This window comes from Aphelocoma coerulescens, chromosome 1, assembly GCF_041296385.1.
Source record: "Aphelocoma coerulescens isolate FSJ_1873_10779 chromosome 1, UR_Acoe_1.0, whole genome shotgun sequence".
NCBI lineage: Eukaryota > Metazoa > Chordata > Aves > Passeriformes > Corvidae > Aphelocoma > Aphelocoma coerulescens.
Genome location: NC_091013.1, coordinates 26,436,673 through 26,459,621, shown reverse-complemented (window position 1 = coordinate 26,459,621; position 22,949 = coordinate 26,436,673). Strand labels below are relative to the sequence as shown.

The 22,949-nt window shown below is 39.0% G+C and overlaps 1 protein-coding gene across 10 annotated transcripts in view; it reads right to left on the bottom strand.

The window, feature by feature from the left end:
- Window positions 1-5,620: 5,620 nt before the first annotated feature.
- Window positions 5,621-22,949, bottom strand: part of MCF2L (MCF.2 cell line derived transforming sequence like) — a 157,821-nt gene continuing 140,492 nt past the window's right edge. For 7 of the 10 annotated variants that reach the window (XM_069004295.1, XM_069004304.1, XM_069004335.1 and 4 more), the window contains 14 exons: window positions 22,168-22,283; window positions 21,123-21,192; window positions 19,826-19,918; window positions 19,585-19,677; window positions 18,036-18,161; window positions 17,081-17,302; window positions 16,473-16,565; window positions 15,927-16,005; window positions 15,718-15,790; window positions 14,404-14,519; window positions 8,928-9,055; window positions 8,218-8,330; window positions 7,985-8,088; window positions 5,621-7,863 (listed from right to left, as the gene is read on the bottom strand). In XM_069004295.1, coding sequence (XP_068860396.1) covers window positions 7,769-7,863; window positions 7,985-8,088; window positions 8,218-8,330; window positions 8,928-9,055; window positions 14,404-14,519; window positions 15,718-15,790; window positions 15,927-16,005; window positions 16,473-16,565; window positions 17,081-17,302; window positions 18,036-18,161; window positions 19,585-19,677; window positions 19,826-19,918; window positions 21,123-21,192; window positions 22,168-22,283 — 1,521 coding nt within the window. In that variant the 3' untranslated portion in view covers window positions 5,621-7,768. Of the gene's footprint in view, window positions 7,864-7,984; window positions 8,089-8,217; window positions 8,331-8,927; window positions 9,056-12,318; window positions 12,394-12,742; window positions 12,803-13,664; window positions 13,752-14,403; window positions 14,520-15,717; window positions 15,791-15,926; window positions 16,006-16,472; window positions 16,566-17,080; window positions 17,303-18,035; window positions 18,162-19,584; window positions 19,678-19,825; window positions 19,919-21,122; window positions 21,193-22,167; window positions 22,284-22,949 lie in introns of all 10 variants that reach the window. The other 3 variants (XM_069004363.1, XM_069004372.1, XR_011148329.1) reach the window with 3 other exon arrangements.

Genomic DNA, 22,949 nt, shown 5'->3' with positions numbered 1-22,949 from the left:
CTTCCAAGAAAATTAATGAAATTAGGCTCCATCAGGGTAAACCTGAGAAGGGTCACTGCGGATTCAGCACTCCCAGGACCACATTACAGCTCTTTAAGAATTTCATACTGACAGATCTCATCACAAAGGTATTTCTTCCTAACTTCAGCTGGGTTGAGGTAGTTTCCTACTTTGTTGCTTAAAGAACTGTGTTTTTAAAGAGCTCCCCTTCCTTACAGTCTTAGACCCCAAATGTCCTGGTTTCAGCTCAGGTATACAGTCAATTTTCTTCTCAGTAGCTTGTACAGTGCTGTGGTTTGGATTCAGTGTAAGGATAATGATAACACAGTTATGTTTCAGCTGTTGCTGAACAGTGCTTCTTCTGTCAGGGTCTTTTCAGTGTCTCATCCTCTGCCAGTGTGGAGCTACACAAAAAGCAATGAGAGAGCATGGCCAGGACAAGTGACCCAAACTGACCAAAGGGATTTTCCATAAAATAAAATGTCATGCTCAGTACATAAACTGGGGGGACTTGGCTGGGAGGGGAAGATCACTGCTTGGAAATCGGATGGACATTGTTCAGTCCGTGGTGAGCAATTGTATTGTGCATCACTTTTTCTCTTGGGTTTTTTCTTTCTCTCTGTGTCTCTGCTTTTTATACTACTAATATTATTACAATAGTATTATTAATATTATTATATTTTACTTTGCTTCAATTATTATGATGTTCTTATTTCAACCTGTTTTTCCTGATTGTCCTCCTCATCTCCCGGGGAGGTTGGCATTGAGGGAGCAGCTGCCTGGTACTTAGTTGGTGTCTGGGATTAAACCATGACAGTCCCCTTGGTGCTCAATGTAGGGCTTGGAAAGTTGAGATGATGTCTGATCTGACCACAGAGTATTAAAACAAGTTTGTTATAAGCCTTCATTGCATTGGTTTAATAGTCACTGGTCACAGTGCTGATTTATTTGCCACCAGAGTGGTTGTGCTTGTTGTCAGGGTTGTGTTGTGCAATACTTTACTTGCACCATTTGTTTGCTGTTTTGGTGCTTGTCGCCTTCAGGGCCTGGGTTGTGTTGTACTTCCTAGTATCGGCTTTTGATCTGATAGAATCTTCGACTGCGAAACGAACCCGGTGTGTGTTCTCTGCATCGCTGTCCCCTTTGTATTTCGGGAGCCATCTGCTGGGAACTATTAATAATTACACCTAGCCCCAAACCCCATGACAAGCACTGCTACGCGAAGGAGGAGGAAAGGGATTCAATTTCCAGCAACAGGCTCTAAGCTACACAAATCCTGTTACCGAGCATTGGCGCTACTCACACTCCAGCTGATTTCACTCGGGGGGTTGTCCAGCACACCTGAAATTGACTGCCCCAGGGGTGGAAGCACAGCCCCACCATCCGCCAGGGACAGACCAAGAGGCACCAGAACAGGGTGAAGCTTCAAAACACCTGCAGTATGTTGGTGATATCATCGTGTGGGGTGATACAGCAGAAGTTTTGGATAAAGGGAAGAAAATAGTCTAAATCGTTCTGAAAGACGGGTTTGCCATAAAACAAAGGTCAAGGGACCTGCACAGGAGATTCAGCTTTAGGGAATACAACAGTGAGATGGGTGTTGCCACATCCCAATGGATGTGATCATAAAATAACAGCAATGTCTCCACCAACTAACAGGAAAGACATACAAGCTTTCTTAGGTGCTCCAGGTTTCTGGAGAATCCACATTCCAAACTGCAGTCTGATGTCAGCCCTCTCTATCAAGTGACTGGGAAGAATAATTTCAACTGGGGCCCTGAGCAACAAGCATTTGGACAAGTCAAGGAAATGGTAGTTCTTGATGCAGCCCTTGAGCCAGTTGGAACAGGGCAAGATGTAAAGAATATGCTTTACACCACGGAAGGGAAGACAGTCCTGCCTGGAGCCTCTGGCAGAAAGTACCAGGGGAGACTCAAGATTGATCCATATGCTTTTGGAGCCACATTGACTCCAGAGGATTGAAAGCTACTGTACTGTAATTGATAAAGAGCTCCTGGCAGCTTCTGAAGGCATTCAAGTGGCTTTGGAGGTGACTGGTACTGAAGCACATCTCCCCCTGACACCCTGGTTACTGGTGCTGCATTGGATGTTCAAAGGAAGGGTCCCCTCTTCACACCATGCAACTGATGGTTGTGCAGTGATGATGGAATCAGAACTGTTTTCAGCATGCAACAATCAAACACCATGTGCCGTATTTCCTGCCCTGAAAAATTATTATGAAAGATGAGGACCAGGGTCATGGATTGAATGAATTCAGTGGACTTCTATAAGGATGGCCTATAGACCAAGAGAATGGTATCTGTGTAGATCTATCAAAAGATAGAAAAGGTGATGGGGTATTTGGAAGCGTGGGACCTGGCATGACACAAGTGGTATGGAATAAGGGTTGGGTACCGTTCTGGTTTCAGCTGGGACAGAATTCATCTTCTTCTTCAATGCAATGCTGGGCTTTTTGGATTAGGTATGAGAATAATGATAACACAGTTATTTTTTTGCTGTTGCTCAGTAGTGCTTACCCTAAGTGAGGGACTTATTTTTGAGTTTCATGCTCTGCCAGTAAGCAGCTGCATCAGAAACCATGAGTGAATATGGCCAGGACAAATGACCCAAACTGGCCAAAGAGATATTCCTTTCTTAGAAGTCATGCCCAATACATAAACTGGAAGAGTTAAGTGGAAGGGGATGATTGCTGCTCAGGGCTGGGCTGGTCACTGGTGCTGAGCAACTGTATAGTCATCAGTTGTCCTTTCTTGGGTTTTTTATCTCTCTCCCTCTTACTACTAGGGGTATAATTAGTTTATTATCATTATTATATTTTACTTCGTTTCATTTATTAAAGTGTTCCTGCCTCAACCCACAGGTTTTACTTTTCTGTTCCTGATTCTTCTCCCCAGTCCACTGGGTGGTGGGAGTGAGCAGCTGCATGATGGTCATCTCCTGTTTGGGATTAAACCATGTCACCAGCCAGAGGAGGAAGCAGTTTGCTTTTCTTCCCCAGAAGATCCCTATGTGTTACTTTGTCTTCCTTCTTGTGTGGTCTTGCTCTAGTTCATGAGATCAGCCCTCTAGTTCTGCTCTATAAATCTCCTTTCCAGTGTGGGCTTCAGCTTTGGCTTATGTTTTCTGAGCAATTCCAAGAAAAATGAACTGCAGTTCAATTGAAAATTAATACATATTAATGCAAACATGTATCCCTACTGCTCATGGATGCTACTAGAATCAGTCTGGGAACAGCTCTTTAGAAAATATGATTTGGGATATTTTTTGATGTGCCGAAGTTTTTTATTTAAAAAAAATAAGAAAGTTAAAAAATGAAACATGAAAAATGTTAACACTATGGAGTAAAATCTAAAGTAGAAACATGAGCCTGAAGACATGATGTTGTCTCAGAACATGTCCTTCTTTATATTTGCTTTGATTCCTGCTGACATTTTTAAAAGAAGCACTCTTACAACTTTGTTATTTTTAGTTTCATGTTTTAGGTTGAAGAGGAGATATGTATGGAAGCTTTTGGGAACTGGGCAGTTTGATCTGATCCAACAAGTCACTGGTCATTTCAACATGAGTTTTGTCATCAATACTCAGAACAACTTAAAAAAATAAATCAATATTAATTCCATTTTGAAGAGGCAATCAGAGATCATTTGAGTAAACTGACAAAGCTGTGTCTAGGTAAGAAAGCTTTAGGAACAATCTGCTTCTTGAATTTGCAATAGCAGCTTGCCATCAATCATTTATCAGACTAAAAGCAAAGACTTTGAGCAAGTTAATAATTTCTCATTTCTGTTAGACTAATCTATAAATAGATGAGTGCTATGCTGCTGAGCTTTAAAGCAAATTATTTGAGATTTAGACCTCAAAATAAAACCACTTTCCAGGAGAAAATTATCTGCCTGTTTGACAGAGTTCTGTATCCCCATATAGCAATTATTCTCAAAAAGAGGAAAGAGAAGATGGGAAGACAATTTTTTTGTGTGACAATCTCTGAATACAAGTGCTTAACATTGTATTTTTTAATTTTGATGTGGGCTATTTCTTTCTCTTTTCCTTCATTGCTTGAGAAGGATATCTGAAAATAGAGAGAACAAAGGAAGAAAAAGATAATAAAGGCAGTGTGCCCCAAAGTTTGTCTGTTTAATGCCACATATCTCAGTTGGTAATGAGAGATATTAACTCTAGTACAAACCTTTTCTTGACTGTCCTGAGGCCATCACAGCTACAACAGCACCACTAGCAAATCCATAGTCTTTTAAATGTACGTGAGGACCTCACTGTCCTGTCAATGGATGGGGAATGAATAAAAATTTGTCTCCTTTCAAATGAAAGCCCAGAGAAGGTACTTCAGTATCTAAATATCTTATTTTGGTAATATAATCTCTAAACACAGTTTACACAAAGTCTTAGGGAACAATGGAATTTCTCTCTTCTATTCCTGCATCCTTAATTAAGGGATTTGATTATTTTTACCTGAATTTACCTGAATACCCCTGAATTTGGGTTGCTTCATTATACCAGTTAGATCTGGTTCTGGCCAAATACATCAAGGGAGGTTTCTAATTCTGGAAACTTGTGTGGATACTCCAAACTTCACAGTGGAGTTCACAGTAACATCTAACATATCACTGAGAAAGGGAATGGGAGTTCCCGTCATTTTGAGTTAAGTGATGGTCCAACTTCCTCATTTTTGCTCAATGACAACATCTGTACAGGATGGAGAAAATGTTTTATATCCAACTAGCAAACTGCTTCTGTATCTATGAAACACTGTGCCCCAACTTGGAGACAGTGACCTAAGAAACCAATCATTATTAGGTTTTTATATAGAAAACTCTTTACTTTTACTCTTTACTAAGGTACATTTGGGCTGGAATTCTTTCATTCTTTTGCTCTAACAAGTATGATGTGGGTCCTCTCAAAAAGGCTGGACCTCCCTTTGCTCAGAAAAGTAGGACTGCCTATTACAGAGGGAGCTGTCATGATAACAAGATCAAGAGTAAACAAAAAGCAATCAAGTTTCAGTAACACCGTAACTGGTTCATGTAATGCACGTGGCCAACAGCCCAGCCCAAATCACTCCGGTCAGTGTTAAATTCACCTCCTACCATGGCATCATGGTCCTTAAAGCCATCAATCAGTGAATGTACAAGTATGTTCCTCTTCAGATGCAGCAAGGGTGAACATGGTGTCTGGTTTCTCACCCAGCTGTGGCCAGATGCAGACCTCCAACGTGCTCTGCTAATACCACAGGATCCATGGATACACAGCTGTCTTCGGGAAAACCCAGCAGTGATGTGCTTTCTTTCAGAAAAGGGTGTGTGGGAAAAAGGGAATAAATCCAATTACCTGGCAATGGCTTTCATTTTTTATCCTCAGCCTGCAGACAGCCTTAAATTCCCTAGTGCCAGGCAAGTGATTCTAAGTGAGACGTGATCACGAAGGTGAAATGGTGTTTTGCTGAGATGGTCCCAGAATGAGCAGGCTGAGGATTTGAATACACAGATCTGGTTATCTGTTCCAAATCCTAGAATCTCTCTCTCTTTTGATACCCACAAAAAGGTTTCAAGATTGTGAATAAAATAAACCCCAGAGCATGTCTATATAAAGGCATTCAGCAAGAAGTGCTGAAATTTATTCAAATTAATTACAGTAGAGACCTCTGACTTTGAACTTCTAATTCACAACAGCAGTAAAAAAGGAAATGGTGAAATGGGTTGTATTAAAGTGCAATGATGTGGAAAAAACCATTGAAATAACACAAATGAGGCTGCAGTGAGAAATGAAATGACAGTCTCATCCAAGCAATGACAGCAATATATAAGTAAATTACAGATAATTTACAAAATAACTTACATAGATGAAGATAAGATGAATCTCATGTTGCTATTCCATTGTTAAATATCAGACTAAATATTCCTGGTCAGCACAGTATTATATGGAATAATACAAAAAAGATCAGAGGATTTCTGTTTTGAAAAAGATGCCTGAAGTAAAACCCTGATCAGCATTTATATTGAAGTATTGCAAGAAACCTAAGTATTTATGAATTGTAAAGTGACACATTCAGCAGCATGAAGACTATAAATACATCTTTTACATTGATACATTATATCTACACACATATACATATCTACACGCACATATATTATACACACAAGCACATACATGCACATATATATGTGCAGAAATATGGGTGTGTGCATATATATGCTTTAATTTGTGCTGACCATGGTCAGCTGCATTTTGATTGCGTCTGGGGTAGGGTTGCTTCTGCATCATTCTTAGGAGTGTTTGTCATTTAAGTTTTCTACTCTGCAGCCTCTAAAACATAAAATTCTGGCATAAAGATAGAATTCAGGGCTCAGCCATCAGAGAATCTGATGATTAACACAGTTCCCATTGACATAATCTGCTGTGCTTAGTGCTTCTGAAAAGTTATGCTCTTTATGTCCCCATTATTTTTAAATAATATGGTGCATGAATCAGTTAAACCTGTTTTCATATAAGCAAAAATATTTGAGAGATGGAAAGGAATGAATACAGTATTCTATACCTGCACTTAGTTTTGTACTGTAAGGTGTGCAAAGAACATCTGACAAAGAGAAAACTTGCAACACTGGCTTACATCATACCCTGAAAACTGACAAGTTCAGCATTACCCTTCCTTTAAAAAAATTTAAAATACTTATCTGTAGCATAAATCTGACTCTTTAAGGTTTTTTTTCTCCTGTGCTCCCCTTTTGTAGAAAAGTTATGTCATTGGGGTTTCTTCTCTTTCAATTAATCCGGAACACTATGGACTAAAAATGTGTTGGATTTCCAGCCCTCACAGGTTTGTTTGAAGGAAGGCTCTTGACCCACAGTGCAGTTACAATAGCTTCCTCTGGCTGTAGCTGCACATTAATTGTGAGAGCTGAAAGTAACCATGCAATTACTGTTAATTAAAAAATAATTTAGTGAATAAGAACATTTGTGTTTCATTGTCCACCTGCATAAGGAAAAAGATACTACTAAATTGCCAAGGCTGTGTAAACACAGTGATCTTGGTAAACAATTTGGTTGTGAGGCCAAAATACCTCAGAAAAAGCTATTCCATTGCACATGTCACTAAAATGTTGGAAAGGATAAAGTAATAGTTTCTTTTGATGTTGTTGTGGTCAGTGAATTGGTCATGTTTGCATCCCTGCCTCTAGGGAGCAGGAGAATATCCTGAAAACCCAAGAGAAAAGGGTGGACCAAACTTCCTTCCTTATTGCCATAAGAGTCCCATTCGCTGCATTGACCGAGGTATGTCCTTGAAGAAAGGGTTTCTTGGGGAGAAGAAATTGTAAACTTAGATTTATTTTCCTCATACCTATCCTGTACAGTGATTGCTATGCTATTAGTTTACAATGAGCACTTAGCATTGAACACATTTTGTCTGCTCACATTCAGATTCTGGTTGTTACAAAAAGTTCTACAGAAACCTGATTGTGTGTCAAAGAGAAAACGCGCTTTATGCTAACAGCTCTTCAGAGCAGAAACCTCTACAAAATCCTATTTCAAATCATTTTACTTTTATTTACAACTTCACATTCCATGCACTTTTCATTGGGATCTTCTGGGAGAACCTGTGGAAGTCACTGCTAAAAATACTCAGAGCTGGCAACACAGAACTTGTGGTTCTCCAATGAAGTCCAAAGTCCAGAACTCTGCAGAAAATGACAATCTCCAGATTTACCTTCCAGGGAGGTGGGATGAACATTTCATATTAGCCCTTAATGTCAGAGAAGCTGGTGCTACTGACATTGCAGCTATCACTGCAACTTGATGATGTGCTCAAAGTGCTGGAGGCAGTGCCTGATTCTGGGAAAGGGAGAAAAAAAAAAACACAAGAAAATATTATATAGTGGTTGTTTTTCATTACTTTCTTTGATAAAAGGAATCTTCAAAGAGACAATAATCTCATTTAAAATAAATAGCCTACCAGAGCTGCTTAAAGATTGAGCTGATTTTGAGTTGCCTATGAGCATCAGGAGGTTGCTTGCTGGAATCCAACCTTCTCTACCACTGCTCAGGTTCTTTACAAACCTAAAAAACATAGATAAAAATATTAGAAGTCAGATTGCTTCATTTGATGCCTTTGAAAGTTTTGCCCTAAACATCTGCCTTCTAAACACAGTTCTGCGTATAAAAATTTCCAAACACAGATCTGCGTACCAAAGTCCATCCTCCCCTTCACGAATCAGTTGAACTAGATCTCCACTTTTCACTGTAAATTCTTCAGAAACTCCTTTGTCATAATCAGTCACAACTGTATATTTACCAGGAGTCTAAATGCACACAGAGGAAAGAAAACAAATTATTTCTGTTGAGTACTTTAAGGTATGTTGCAGCTTTTGTTATGTAATTATAGTACTTTTCCCTTCTTTCTCATGTACCTACATGCTGAAGATGGTGTAAATACTGAGGCAGTAAAATTCTGCTGATTGATTGCATGCAAATTCAATACATTAATTCTCATACCCATTCAGTGAAATGTTCCCATTACAACAATTAATTCCTGTGTCTACAGAAAATAAAACCAGAAGAAAAAGAAAACCTGGCAAACCCATGCCATGGTGTCTGTGTGGAAGTCTATTGGCATGGTAGCTGAAGTTCTCATCACTTGATTGCTGTACCATGGCACAAGCAGCCACGACTCACTGGGCTGCAGGTGTGCAAAGCCACAGAGGGATCTCCCCAAGGTACAAAAATGGGGCTGATTTAAGAAAAGGGGTTCTTCTCCATTGTCCTGGGAATTTTGCCCAGCTGAGCATTTCAAGGCAGACATTTCCCCTCCTGCCAGCTGCAAAAGCATTCCTGTATCCCGGCACACACACTGTACTGGTATCCCTTGCTTAGCTCCATAGGAAAGCATTTCTGGTTACCAGCTTCATCTCGCCTCCCCCTCCTCCTCCTTCTTCCTCTGCATCCGATGAATTCAGCGGTTCTTCAGCACTAGACCAGCCATCATTTTCTTCAGATGCATCAAGAGAATGGGATGGTTTGGCCCAACCTTGGGGAAGGAACAGCCAACAGTTAACTTCGCAGCAGCAAGCCACTGACTGGGAGAAACATTCTCCCCACTGAAAAGCTCGTAAGTGAACAGCATAAATAGGAGGAAAACTGTACACAGGGAGGTTATTACAGCCACTGGGTGAATTCACTGCTGGCAAAAGTTGGCCTGCTTCCATCTGAGTAAGTGGAGTTGTGGCTATGCATGGAAGTGAATTTAGCCCTTTGGATTTATATGAAGGGAAATGAATGGAGAGAATGCAAATTTCCAACTGAAAGGCAAATACATATAAATATTTGTATAATAAATATATATTATACAAAGATGAACAAGAGATAGATACTCTTTTTCCTTGGGAGGAAGCAGAAGACAGGAACATATACTTTTTGGGAAGAGGTTGAACACCCAAAGCCACCTAACTGGCTTGCTGGAATAAGGGATAGATGAGCATTGCCTCCTTCACACTGTTAGCAACTGTCAAAAAATTCCACACAAGCTACAAGCACTCTATACTTCACCTGACCATTATTTATGAATGTTCAGGCTGACACAAGAATACTTGATTACTCTGACTTATCTTGGTGTTACATCACTGCACCAAACACCACAACAATCTCCTGCCTGACTCCTACTGCTTTTTCTCTCTCAGGGTGAAGCATTTAATTTATTCATAAAGCTGAATCATATCCAGAGTGCACAAAATTCTCTTCCAAATAAAATTACATTAATTTTTATTAGTGGGATGCTTTACACCAAGTTCAGTGGCTGCTAATAAACGTGTTGAACTCATAATGAAAAAAAGTCAAAAGAGACAAGTATTTGTAAACAAGCTTTTGTTTCAAGCAAAATAGTAACAACAGTGAAATTCAGTGAAAAGAATGAAAAGAACAAACCTCTCATTTTATGTAACTATTAGTTAAATTGAGAAAGCACCAGCATTTTTGCTTATCACTGCTCCTGAGGCATTTGTCGCCCAGCTGGTTGTGCCAGTGCATTAGGAAAAACCTGAGCAGCGCAGAGAAGCAAAGCCAAAGAAATCACAGAAAGGAATCACACCCAGAGCACACCAAACAGAGTGGGATTTTTACCTTGCCTATGCTGGTGAGTGACCTGCACAAGATTAGAAGTACTGACCCATTTGGCCCTGTCCAGGGTTAAGAATGAACTTCCATCTGTGAAGAAACTGAGTAATAAATTTCTGCTGTATTCCATGAAAATTTCCTTGGAAGCTTACATCTTGTAGTTGTCTTGTTGGACACAGCTGAAACCATTTCTGTTATTTCCAAGTTAAGAACAATGCAACAAAAGAAAACTTGGTTTCTCCTAACACTCTAAGTGCCTGTAACCTCATACTCACTGGCCTGCTCTTCTGGTACATTTTGGGTAACAGCTCTTGTTCTCAGCCTCTTTCTTTTCTTATATTGTGCTGATGTGCTAAGAGCAGACTGGCCTGATCCTGCCATACCAACAACAGTACTCCTCCTCATACAAGCTGGCACTCCACAATTAACAAGTTTATATAAAAGCCCATCTCCTCCTGGGAAGGGAAGTTGTCACCATGGTAGTATTCATATTAGCAAGCTATGGGCACCAAAATTATGCGTGAACATTCAATCTGTGTGTGTATTCTGCAGGGTGGGACTAACATCAGAGCTCCCTATAAAGGCAGGAAAGGTAGGAGAAGGGCAGGCAGTCTTGAGAAAATACAAGGTTATTCAGAAATGAGTTTAGATATAATGATGCCAGGAAAACCAAGAATTCATTAACTGTTTCTCTTCAGAAATAATCAAACAGTTTTCTTCAAAGAGCTATGATCTGCCTACAACATGTAATTCTAATTCATATTGCTTGAGCTCACTTCAGCATAAATCAGAGCAATACAGCAGTGAAAGGAAATGAATGGGGGCCATGCACCTTGCACAGGGCACTGTGACCATCACCTGCCCCAGTTTCATCCTGAAATGCCTGCGTCAGCTCCCTGCTTATCCCTCTTTGAGTTGGGGAAGGAGAAGAGATAAAGTGCCAGAAAAGAGATTGGAAGATGCAAGACAGAGGGAAAAGTTAATAGATATTTTAAATTAATTTACTTGGTTTAGCAGTTTCATAAAGTAAGATGCTTCTGGGACAGAACAGCAAATCAGATAAGCCTGTTCCAAGGACACAATAATTTTACTGTAAATAAGCAGTGATCAAGGACTATCTTCCTTGAAAAATTCCAGCACCTGAGGAAAAGGTCACAGAACACCCTTTTCTTTCAGACATTTTTGGGCCCTCAGAATTTCCATGGTACCTGGAGATCTCAGAGTTCTGCCTGCTACCTGCAGAAAAAATAACCTTGTAACTCTCATATGCACCCTTGTGGAGTTTCTGCACCTGTTTAGCCCAGGATTACATTGCCTGCTGCTCAGCAAGGTGAGCAGTGTTGCAGTTCTGCCAGCACAGCAGCTGAGCTTGCACCATTTCCACAGACGAGACAAAGACTTCAGAAACCTGGACAGGAGGCTGATGGTAGGGTTTGAAACAGCTTCACCTTTAGACTAATATTTTCTAAAGGAGATAGTGGTAGAAAGAGTCAGAAGAGGGGAATTGCTTTCCTTGTACTCTCTACTAACTCTAGTGAATTAGCCTAGGGATTTGTACTCAAACCTTCACCAACAGCCCTGCTGGTTAGAAATGGGTTAACTGAAATGCTTTTCTATTCTTTGCTTAGTTGTGAGTTGGGAGGATGGGAGGCAAACTGCTGCAAGGGGTTCAGTTAAGTAATCTGGGGTTCACAGGGTGGTAAAAGTTGCCTACTATCATCCAAAGAAAGATGCAACAGGGCTGTGACTGCAGTGATAAATGCAGATCTAAAATGGAAATTCCACACCACAGTGATCTGACTTCTGGAATTTTTTTTCTTTTTTAAAAGATAAATCCTCTCCACAAGGGGTACAGTGACAGAAGGATTCTAACTCATGGAAAACCATGGTTGCAGAGCAGCTGGACAATCCTGTAATTCCCTTAAACACCCAGTTTCTGGCTATTTCTTCAGCAACAAATCTCTTTCCCACTGTCTTCTAAAAACTAGTTACCCATATGCTGCTTTATTTAAAACCAAGGTAAAACTTCAACCAGTTGTGCTATCAAAAACAGTATATACAGATCCACTCAACAGTGCTGCACACAACAGCATCCCACAGGTATTCCCAGCACTCTGATGTAACATATTACATGAGGGATGTGTGAGTACTTGTGGAGTACAAGATGTGCCATCACTGTACCTCTTAAACCAAAAGGAGTTGGGTCACTCACTACTTCGTGCCGTTTGGCTTTTTTGTCAGGACTGGTAGGAGAAGCTGCAGGAGGATGAATAGGTAAAAAACACAGAAGAGAGATATTGAAGAACTGGAAAAAAGAGAATAGGTGGATTGCATGCTAAATACCTTTGAGTTTACACTGGAAAACAAGTGGATTTCTGTAATCTAATTTTAGCTGTCGCTGGTGCATGGCAGCAGAAGGAATTAATTATTTACAAGTAGTTATATGAAGATAAATTGACAAATTTATTTTACCATAATAGATGAAAATATATGTAAACTTTTCTAAATTAAGTAGACATCAACTGAATACAATTTACTTCAATTTCAGACAAACATTACCAAATTAAGCAATCATTTTTATGTAAATCTAGTGCTACAGCAATACCTGGTCCTGTAAGAAGGATCATTGGCAATGTCTGGCTTTTAGCAGAAGGAGATGGAGTTTCTGTCAAGGCAAGCATGGGACATTAGTGCTCACCTCATTAGCATTAGATACACAACCCTAGAGTCTCTCCAGAAAGAACTCAAAGGTAATTGGGTTTTAAACAGGCATTCTGGAAAGATGCTTGGGGGGAAAAAAATACCATGCTGTTGAGAAAGTGCCATCATCTTAATGCAATTCAGACTGTTCAAAGACAGCTCTTCAAAGCAAGAAGTGACTGTACCAGTGTGCTTACTTGGCAGGAGGAAGCAAGAAAGGTCTCAAACTCTTATTGCCTGTTTTAGAAAAAACGAGGCAAAGACCATTTCTGGAAGAATAGGGAAATTCTTACTTATTTTTCTATCCAGCAAAACAACGTCAGATAACATTCTGCTGTAGTTATTTATGCTTTGAGAGTTTTGTTAGCAAGGATGCCCATAAAAAAATCCTCTATAAATCCTTCACAGAATCACCTTGATTCCTTTTTGCCAAGTAGAAGTGCATTTGGGGCAGATCCACTGAAGCTAGAAGCAGGCCAGGTGTCCGGTCAGAAGACAACTTCCTTCCTCTAGTTTTTCTACAGGAATGGGGCACTATAAACTCTGCCCTTGGCCTTGACAGTGAGATTGGAGGCACTGGAAACCGTGCTCCTTCCCTTTCATCTCCATAGCCCCACTTTTCCTAGCTGCATCTCCCCCTCCCACTCTGGAGCTTGTTTCCCTTGAAATCTCCCTGTCAGAGGCACCGACTAAGGAACCTAGCTTGACCTTGGAAGAACAAGCTAGTGTGTACAGTGAAAACCTATCACACTACACACACATACAAAGTGATGCTTCAGTTACAGCTTTACACAGAAAACAGTCTAGCCTTTTTTTTTTTAAATTACCTTTCTGACTTTTGAGGTTAGTAAAGCCCTGCAGTGTAAAGCGCTTTTTTGACAGTACAGAGCATTCTGAGGTAGAGCTAGTGTTGTCTACAAAGGAAGAGAGAGACAGAAAGAAAAGGGAGAAGGCCATGAAAAGATCAAGACAAAAAGTCATTTGCAGCTGTGCCAGGGACCCTGCATGTTAGGATGAGAAAGGACAATTGAAAATCCAGGTACAACACAAGTGTCCGGTTGCTCTTGCTGTACATGGGCTTATACTGCCACTGGTTCAATAAATAATTTCCATGATGGGAAAAAAATTAAAGAGAAAAAACAAAACAAAACAACCTTTCTTTAGACCAGATAATACCAAGAAAATTTTTTTCAGACAAAGAACCCTGAGAAGCTGGGCAGCTCTAAGAGAAGACCTACTGCAGACTTTGGCCTTGTAACAAATAGTTCCCACCTGCTTTTGGCTACCATCCATTCAAGATGGCTTTGGGCCTGTCCACACCACACACTGGAATGCAGAAATCAATCCCAAGCTAAGGGCAGATGGGACCAGCACACTGGTGCAGCGTGGGCAGCACTTTGTGGGTGGGCTGCCTTAGGGCTGTAAACAACAAAGCCCTGCTTGTTCAGGAGTCCTGCTGCCTCCCCTGCACTACCATGGCTACTCTGCTGGTGGATCTGCCTGTGCATCTGCAGTGCAGGCATGCTCCTTGCAATTAAAGACCACAGCATGTATGGGCAAACTTACCTTTGCCTTTCTCGGGGTACTTTGGTGCTACTGTAGTGCCACAACCTTCTAGACTTGTGATATCAGCTTTCTTCTCCTCCATTTTTTTGGTATTTCTGATGTGGTTTCGTGAAGGACTGTTTATTAGAAGAAAATGAAGACAATCAATCCAGTCACAGGCTTCTACATAGAGATATATAGGCTGAAAACCATTTATTTGTTAGATTCCCAGACTGTAGCTTCCAGGATTGAAAAAGCCATTGGTGATTGTACATGTAAAGACCTTGAGAACATAGAAATGAGAAACACCTCTCCTAACTAACTGCAATCCCATGTAGTATGGCAGGGCGAGCTACTGGACAGATGGCTCAGGACAACTTCCACTCACTTGCAGCTAACAAGTTCCTCCTGGATGTACTAGGAAAAAAAAGAGAAAGATAAAGGAATAAACTCTGCCTTTCAGAAGCTCTTAATACAGGAACAAATGAGGGACCTTGCAGTGCATTCCCATCACAACTCCATCTGGGAATGGCATAGAGAAAGACACTCCATAAATATGATGTATCCGGGGAATTCTCCCTGAGCAATAAGTAGATGCATAAAAGATTCAGGGCAGAGAGCTACCAATACATATTTGAGCACACACCATATGGATATGAGCACATGGGCTTATGGATAGACGTACACACATATGAAAAACCAGAGAGAGTAGCAGAGAATTGAAGAGAGGTGTCAGGCAAGGGCAGAACAACAGATGGGAACAGAAGAATATATCGGTTGGTATGGTGAAGGATGGAAAGAAAGAAAAACTTCACCCAGAAATTGGGGCACTGGAGGAATTTACACATTACTTAGGCTAAAAATAAAGTAAATAGGAGTAAAAGAACAAGGGACAGAGAAAAGATACTGCTGTGGAAAAGACAGAAGGGAAGGTAACATGACATTGGAAAAGGAAGAAAAAGTTAATCCAGGTAGAGGAAAAGAACAGTGAAGGAAGAAAAAGGTTGCTGCATAAAACTCTCATCTGGAGTGTAATGTATATAATCAGCTGTTCAACAAGCAGACACATAACACCACCAAAATTTTGGCTGGTGAAGAAAATTACATTTCTGTGGTATTCTCTATTGATTGGCAAAGCCCACGCCACTGCTGCTCAGTTTAACAGTTCTGGGTATGTTTAAACTCCCAGCTTTACAGCTTTATAGTAGAAAGAGAACTAAACCAAAACCTTAAAACACAAGGATGAGTATTAAGGGGGAGGAGCAATGAAGAGCTGCAAACCAGATGTATGAGCATATTCACAAGACAGCCAGGCTGATGTGACAACATACTTACCTTGCACAAGATGATGCTGGTAGTGGTAGAGGTAAACTCTGTGTTTGTTCTAGTGTCCTGTGCTGACTAGCTTCTGTAATGGAGGAAGGAAAAAGAACTATTAATATTGATTTGTGTCCTACACAGGGAAGATCTACAGGGCAGGATTTGAAGATCAAAGAGAAAACACATTAAAAAAAATGGAAAAAAAAATCTCCAAAATATTTTACCTCTGCATGCCTGCAGTTGACTTGTCAGCACTTTTCTTATTTCATTCACCCAAGTAGCTTTAACTTCAGGGGTTGGCGCCTATCCAAAAATAAATACAATCAGCCATCAAGCACAGAGTACTTATTACACAAACAGCTGCATGCCAAAGCATAGCCTCAGAGGAATCCTTCAAGAGGGACAGACAAAGCTCCCTCTCCAGTCCTTCCATGAACAGAAACTGGTTGTAGCCACTAGAACAGGCTGAGGCAGAGGCTATGCATGTGCTACAGTCCAACCTCATCTCCCAAGCCATCCACTACTCCAGTGATAGCTGTAGTAATGGTGTATACAATATCCTCTATGGGCATTTTAAGACATGATTATTTTTTTCTCCCAGAAGACTCTTCCATTGAAATATGATTTAGGTTTTCTTTTTCTTCCTACATTTCCTCATCACACTATTAGTGATATAAAGAGGAAAAAACTTCCAGATCTTCTTAAGGTTAGATTCCTTCTCCTCTTTTCTCCCTCCCTTTTTTTTTTTAATGTAGTGCCATGTTATTTACCTGTATAATGTAAACTTCTTCCCTTGCATTATACCAGATTTCAAATTTTTTTGCATCACCTTTGACATTTTCTGTTATTCCAACTGCAGCCATCTGGAAGCAAAGAGAACAGAAGCTGACCTACTGCATTGGAATTATGTTAAAAACAGAAGAAGGCAGCTATTGGTATTCTTTGGCACCTTATTTCTGAAAAGGAAAACCCCATCTGGCTTCTTGCACAAGGAAAAGAATAGCTAACGATATTTGATCTGCACATGAGATTTAGTGCTTTGTATCAGCCTGGCTACCTTGGAGGGAAGAAGGGTTTAGCTATGTTACATTGAGACTGACATGTAAAATGTCACTTTTAAAATCCAGACCACCAAATCCTACATGTTTTTTACAGTACCTTGCTCTACATTTTCTGTGTAATTAATGCAACTGCCATTCAGCTGGACAGACAGCAACACAAAATAACACAGACCTGCAGCACCAGTCAGGTTTGTCTGAAAGGGTGAAGTTCCCAGTACAATGCTGCAACACAGGTCTGCAGAGATAAAACTAGAATGATGTATTACTACAGGCTAAGCCCTCAGTACCTTGACCTTCAGGACTGATCAGTGTCTTACATTTAAGGAGTGTTTGTAGCTGTAAGAAGGTGCTTTCTCATATCCCTCTCCATTTTCTTCTCGCTTTTTACAGAACAGGACTGCTTTCTCGTGGAGGAAGAGGTGTCGCTGCATTGGCTTGAAGCGTGCCAAATCTTTCACCTTTGTGTGACCCTTTTTATGATCAGTCCAGACACTGAAGGATCCTTGCATTAAAAGCTTGCCCAGCTCATTAAGGTTTCCCTGGAACAAAAAACCAGTGATATTTGTAGCTACAGAGATAACATCAGATTAAAATATATACTCTGAACAGGTCTTTACAAGTCTGTTGTTCCCAATAATCTCTCATACCAGTGTTTATGTTGGATTTGGAAATGCAATAAAAATATAGTCAGTATATATTTTATATATATAAAAATATATATTTTTACATATAATTTTCACTGGCTGACACTGTTCCGACAGGATTTTACAGTTGAGAGTACCACTAGCAGAGACACAGAGAACTTACCACAGAGAGAGGGAACCACAATACACATCTTTGGTTGGTTGTTTTTTTCCCCCCAAACTCTGCTCCAAATCTCCTTATGTATTGTTTTGAGTTTTGTTATTTTTTTGGGAACTGAAAGTTTTGGGTGTAGTTTTACACATAGATATAAAAACTTAGTAGCGACACCCATTCAGCTGTAGCCTAACCCAGGCTCTTCAGGACAGTTTTCAGTTTCTTACTCACTGTCAAGAAGATCAAAGAAAAAAATCTTAGGTAGACAGAGGAAAATATTAGTCATAGCAGGAAAACTTCAAAAGAGCATAAAGAGATCCCTTTTCCATTATTTTCATTACACAATTAAGTTTAAAGGCATGTTTTTTAAAACACTCTTCTCATTATTAATACACAGTATAGGGTATGCTGTACATATATCTAAAAAACCAAAAGAAAAAAAAGTTAAAATTAAGCAAAAATACTGCTACTCACATCATAGCCGGTAATGGCTATCTGGTGCATAGAATCATTAACTGCTTTAAGAATGCCCAGTATAGAAGTTAGAGCTTCCTGAAGATCTTCAGCACCTTCACAGTTCTTACTGTACTTTAGCATTTCCTGAGTGCAAGGGAATGAGAACACACTTTGCTTTTGAAACAGTAGCAACCAGGAATGTTCAAATTTTAACACTGAATTTTAGTCAGGGGGGTTGGAATGAGAGGACCTGTAAGGTCCCTTCCAACCCAAACCATTCTGTGACTCTGTGATTTTCGAGTTAGCAAAGTACAGCTTTATACCATATAATCTAGTTAGTTCAATGCTGGCTGGAACCCAATAGATCCTAAAGATTTACTTCTCATTTCTCCTGCTCATTAGCCAAATATATTTTGTTCATCTAGAGTTTTTGTAAGAATTGTAAGAATTTTATGTATGTAAGAATTTTACAAGACTAACTTTGCAAACATTTTTTTCATCACAATTGCAGAAAGACCCCAAAAACCAAACCAAACCAACAATCGTCAAACAAAGGGATAGGTTTTTCTTTCATTTGTTACTTTCAGAAGTGAACAAATTTAAAAACATAGTCAAATTTAATTTACTCTTTTAATTATGGCAAGACCTGGCATGCTAATAACAGATTTAAACTTACTGCATTGAGTATTATCTACACATTTAAAAAATAATCCCTTCTCTAAAGGGATTATTAGTGAAGCAGCATCTTCCAATTTGATATAGAAAAACACAGTTGCAAGTTCATATGGGATTCCTCTGACTTCACAGTATGAAAATAAGGATTTACTCATAGACTGTAGAAAGTGAAGATATTGTAAGTCAAAAACCTTTATAATTCTCCTCTCTTTACACAAGCCTAACATAATTAATTCTTTAAAGGCTGTTAACAGCTCAGTTGTAACTCAAGAGTAAATCTGGTTCGAGGTAAATTTTTAAGCTCCTGTTAAATACAATTATTATAACATGTCTTTGTGAGGAATATTTCTTAGTTCAAACATGGCAAAATGTTATATATTAATTTAAATAAATTTATTATAGTACATTGCTCTTACTTTGCTCTTTCAGTATAACATATTTAAGTGAATCACAACAGCATCCTTCACATGAACACCATACAGTGCTCTCTGTCAAGTGCATTTCTTAAAGCCCAGCAAGGCACGTTCCTGCAATATGGGTGGGGTGACTATTACTGAAGAGTAACAAGTACTTCAGATATTCTATCTTCTTTGTTTTAAAGTTTTCTTGGACCTTCTCATTTGCCATCATTAACTTTCCACCCCCTTTTCAGCAGAAATCTAAGGGCAAAAGCAGTTACATGAGATGTCCCTGTGTAACATTTGCTTATTGTAAGTTTTTTGACTGAAAGAAAAAAGAACTGAGCTGAAAACTGATGGACTGGAATGTGTGTGTTTCCGTTTACACATCTGTTCACTAACTTTTAGGTTTCTCTCCAGCAGGCTGAGAGAAGCAGCATTTAAAAAAACAAATGCACAAAATGTGCTTAGCATTTTAGTTTAGTAATACATACCTTTAGCAATAATTGGTATTTGGTTATTCTTTGAACGGGTTTCAGCAAGTATGAGTCCAAACTGAGCTTGTGGTCGAGTTTTCTTTGACATTCCTGTAATCAGTGTTGGATTTCATCAGGACACTAATCAGTATTTGTGCTATTTGTTCTTGAGAAAATTCAGTAAAAATAAACCAAACAAAAAACCCTGACCCCAACAAAACCAAACCTACCATTATTTTAGGCACTCAAGCAAGCATACCTGGAAGAATACAGAGTCTGAAAACTGCCTCCACAAACTTTCGGATCGAGGTTTATTTTGACAGTATTTTTCATAAATCTGGAAGTCTTCCATCTGGAATTGTGGAGACAAGCAAAAAGTTCATAAATTCCTATGACTTTAATGGACAAAGCTCATAACATTTTTTTTTTCATTTGCAATAATGCTATGAAAAAAAACAACCACCAACAAAAATTGAATCATTGTTTTTTGCTTGGGATGCCTCAAGGAATTGCAAAATCACTGATTTTGCTACTGGCTACTAATTTGGGACTTTCAAAATAAAATATTCCTGTTAATTTTTGCTTCAGTTGAATGCTAAGCAACTTATGAAGAAGTACATGTTATATTTACAAATATATTTCTACTACAATATGAAAAATATCTCTGACTGCCCAGCCATGAGACCCACTGTGCAGCTTTTAAAAAAGACTTTGTCCTTTTTCTTTATTTTCCTTTCACAAATGTGTTTTTCACTGGGAGTCACACTGAGGTTAACCAAGCAGTTTGTTCTTCCTTATTACTTCAGAAATTAAATAGCATGACTTCAGCACTTGTTGAAAGCAAAAAGAAATAAAGACTGTTGAAAATGTCATAGTAATCACAGATATAAAGGAAAGACCAGGTAGGAAATCAGCAGGCACAGAAGTACCTCCATCCCTCAGTTTCAGGAAACAGCATCTCCATGGATGTAGCCAGTAAACAGAAGAGGGAGGGATGGATCCTCCCAGGAGCTTTAGAGCATAAACAGGCAGCAACAACAGGAGACTGATTTCCATACACACATTCTTATTTAGCCTTTAGCATACTAGAGCTGAGACTCATTGTTTAGTACATCCCTGATTAAAAAAGTTTAATTTTGTCATAGCTTTCTATTTTCAGAATAAAAATATTTTGGACTTACTCTGTTGAGGTGTCCTCTTTCAAGAAAACAGAAAAGAACAACAACAACAACAACAATCCAATAAAGAAATCAAACCAAGTAAACCAACCATTTATAGCGGTGAGAAAAAATGCAGTGCATGATTCCTCTTCATGCTTTCCTAACTGCCACTTTTAAAAAGCAGTTTTCTTTTAACAAGATAGTAGATTTTTCTAACAAAATTAATTGTGCTGCACAGGGAAAAATAACCCTCAAATAACATCTACATTCTCAGCCTATTACATGCTCAGGACAAACAAAGGGGATGTGGTGGCAATTGCTCCATGAGAAGCACTCTCACGTGTTGCAGTCCTAAAGAGGTTTATGAATGAAGTGCCAGCAAAAGGCAACACATACCTGATCCAGAAAGCACCGTCCTACTAGTTCTGGGTATTCCACATAGGTTTCTAGTTCTCTCAAGAATATTCTATGAGGAAGAGAATTTTCTTAGAGCACACATTAAAGAAAGTTGTCATAATGTTCACAGTCTTGAAATGAGTTCTCTCAACTTTTGGAAACAGAGTTGTAATGCTACAAAACATAATTCTTCTAGATCATGTACTTTAAAAGGGATAGCAAATTAAAACAAATATTCTGACCAATTTCTTTTAGCTTACTGTTGCTGCAACTGAAATCAAATCTAGAGTTGGGGAAAGAAGGGGGATTTAATTTCCCTTCCTTATGTATTCAGCATCAGGATTTGTATAGTTTAAAGTGTTTGGGTTTTGCTTCCAAGTACTACCAACAACCACAAACCAAACAACCCAAAAATCACCTTCCCAAAACTAAAAAGAAACTCACCCAAAAAACAAATAAAAAAAATCAGTGGCAAAACTTTCATTCAGTTTTACCTGAATAAGAAACAACTACTTAATAGGCTTAACTTCTCTTGAAAATGAATTTCTCTTTCCTATGAATTTAAATATTATCATATGAAGAAATACACCTCTAACAGCAAGGATTCAGACTTCAGAGAGGTCACTCAATATATATTTTAATATATATAAATAGATGTTTTATATATATTAATTTTATATATTATTTAAATATAAATGTAAGATGTAAGAGTTGAGAATTTGTGGTTTAGAACCATAATTCACTTTCTATAGCAAAAGTAATAAAAAAAAAAGAAACCCAAATACAGCCTACTTTAATTATCTTGTAACCAGATCCAAATATCTTGCTTCAGAAAGACGACCACAATGCAAAATTCTACCTACTGCAAATATGCAGTTTCACATGGCTTTGGTCATCTTTTATAGATATTTTGCTTTTTCTCTTCTATGGAATACAATGTTGACATGCCAGATAGATAAGTAGAACTCAGTAAGGAGTTAAATTAAAATTCAAAGTAAAGAATCTCATCCAAATGCTGTTCTTAGAACAAAATGCAAATCTTCACCTGTTGTGAAAGTGATAAATTTCTTCCATATTTCCAAACAAGATATCCTTCTTATTTTGCAGTTCTGGTGAAATTAGATGAGCCATTAAGGGGTTGTCCATCTCTGCAGCATAACCCTACAACACAGGAGAGAGGCACAATGACTATCTCCCTTTACTTGCAGTACTTCTCTCTCTAACAAGGCAGTCTGCCTTCAGGCTGACAGACAGACAAGAAAGAGCTCAGTATTAATAATGAAAGAAGCATACAAATTCTGTTTTTCCATCACCCCACTCAGACACACACAGAGTCTTTAGAAAGACACTTGAGTAATTCCTACAATACTAGATAAGTGAGGATGAAACGTTTGCAATCATTTTCACCCAGAAAAGGCTCTGCATACCCATACTGCTTACAAATTACAGCTCATACTCTTCTTGTTAAGACTTTACACATCTGAATTTAGAGCCCAAATTCCAGTACACACACAAGCCTTCATGCCTGTCTTAGCCATTATTATGAAGGAATAAGCTGACTGTATTTACTTGTGCAGGTAACAGAAACAATTAAGCTAAAAATTCTGTTTAAGGCACTTCCATTTGAATTGGTACCAAATGGAGTAGCTTTAGATTCCCACATCTTCCACTTGTCATATAAGCACACATTCTCTTGTCTGTTTATCTGGCACAGATAAGGACACAGGTAGCTTTAGCCCAGCACTGTTCTCCTCTGGTCCTGAGGTCACTAATCTGCACTCTCTCAAAACACTAAAAACCCTAAAAAAACAAAACACTCCCAACAAA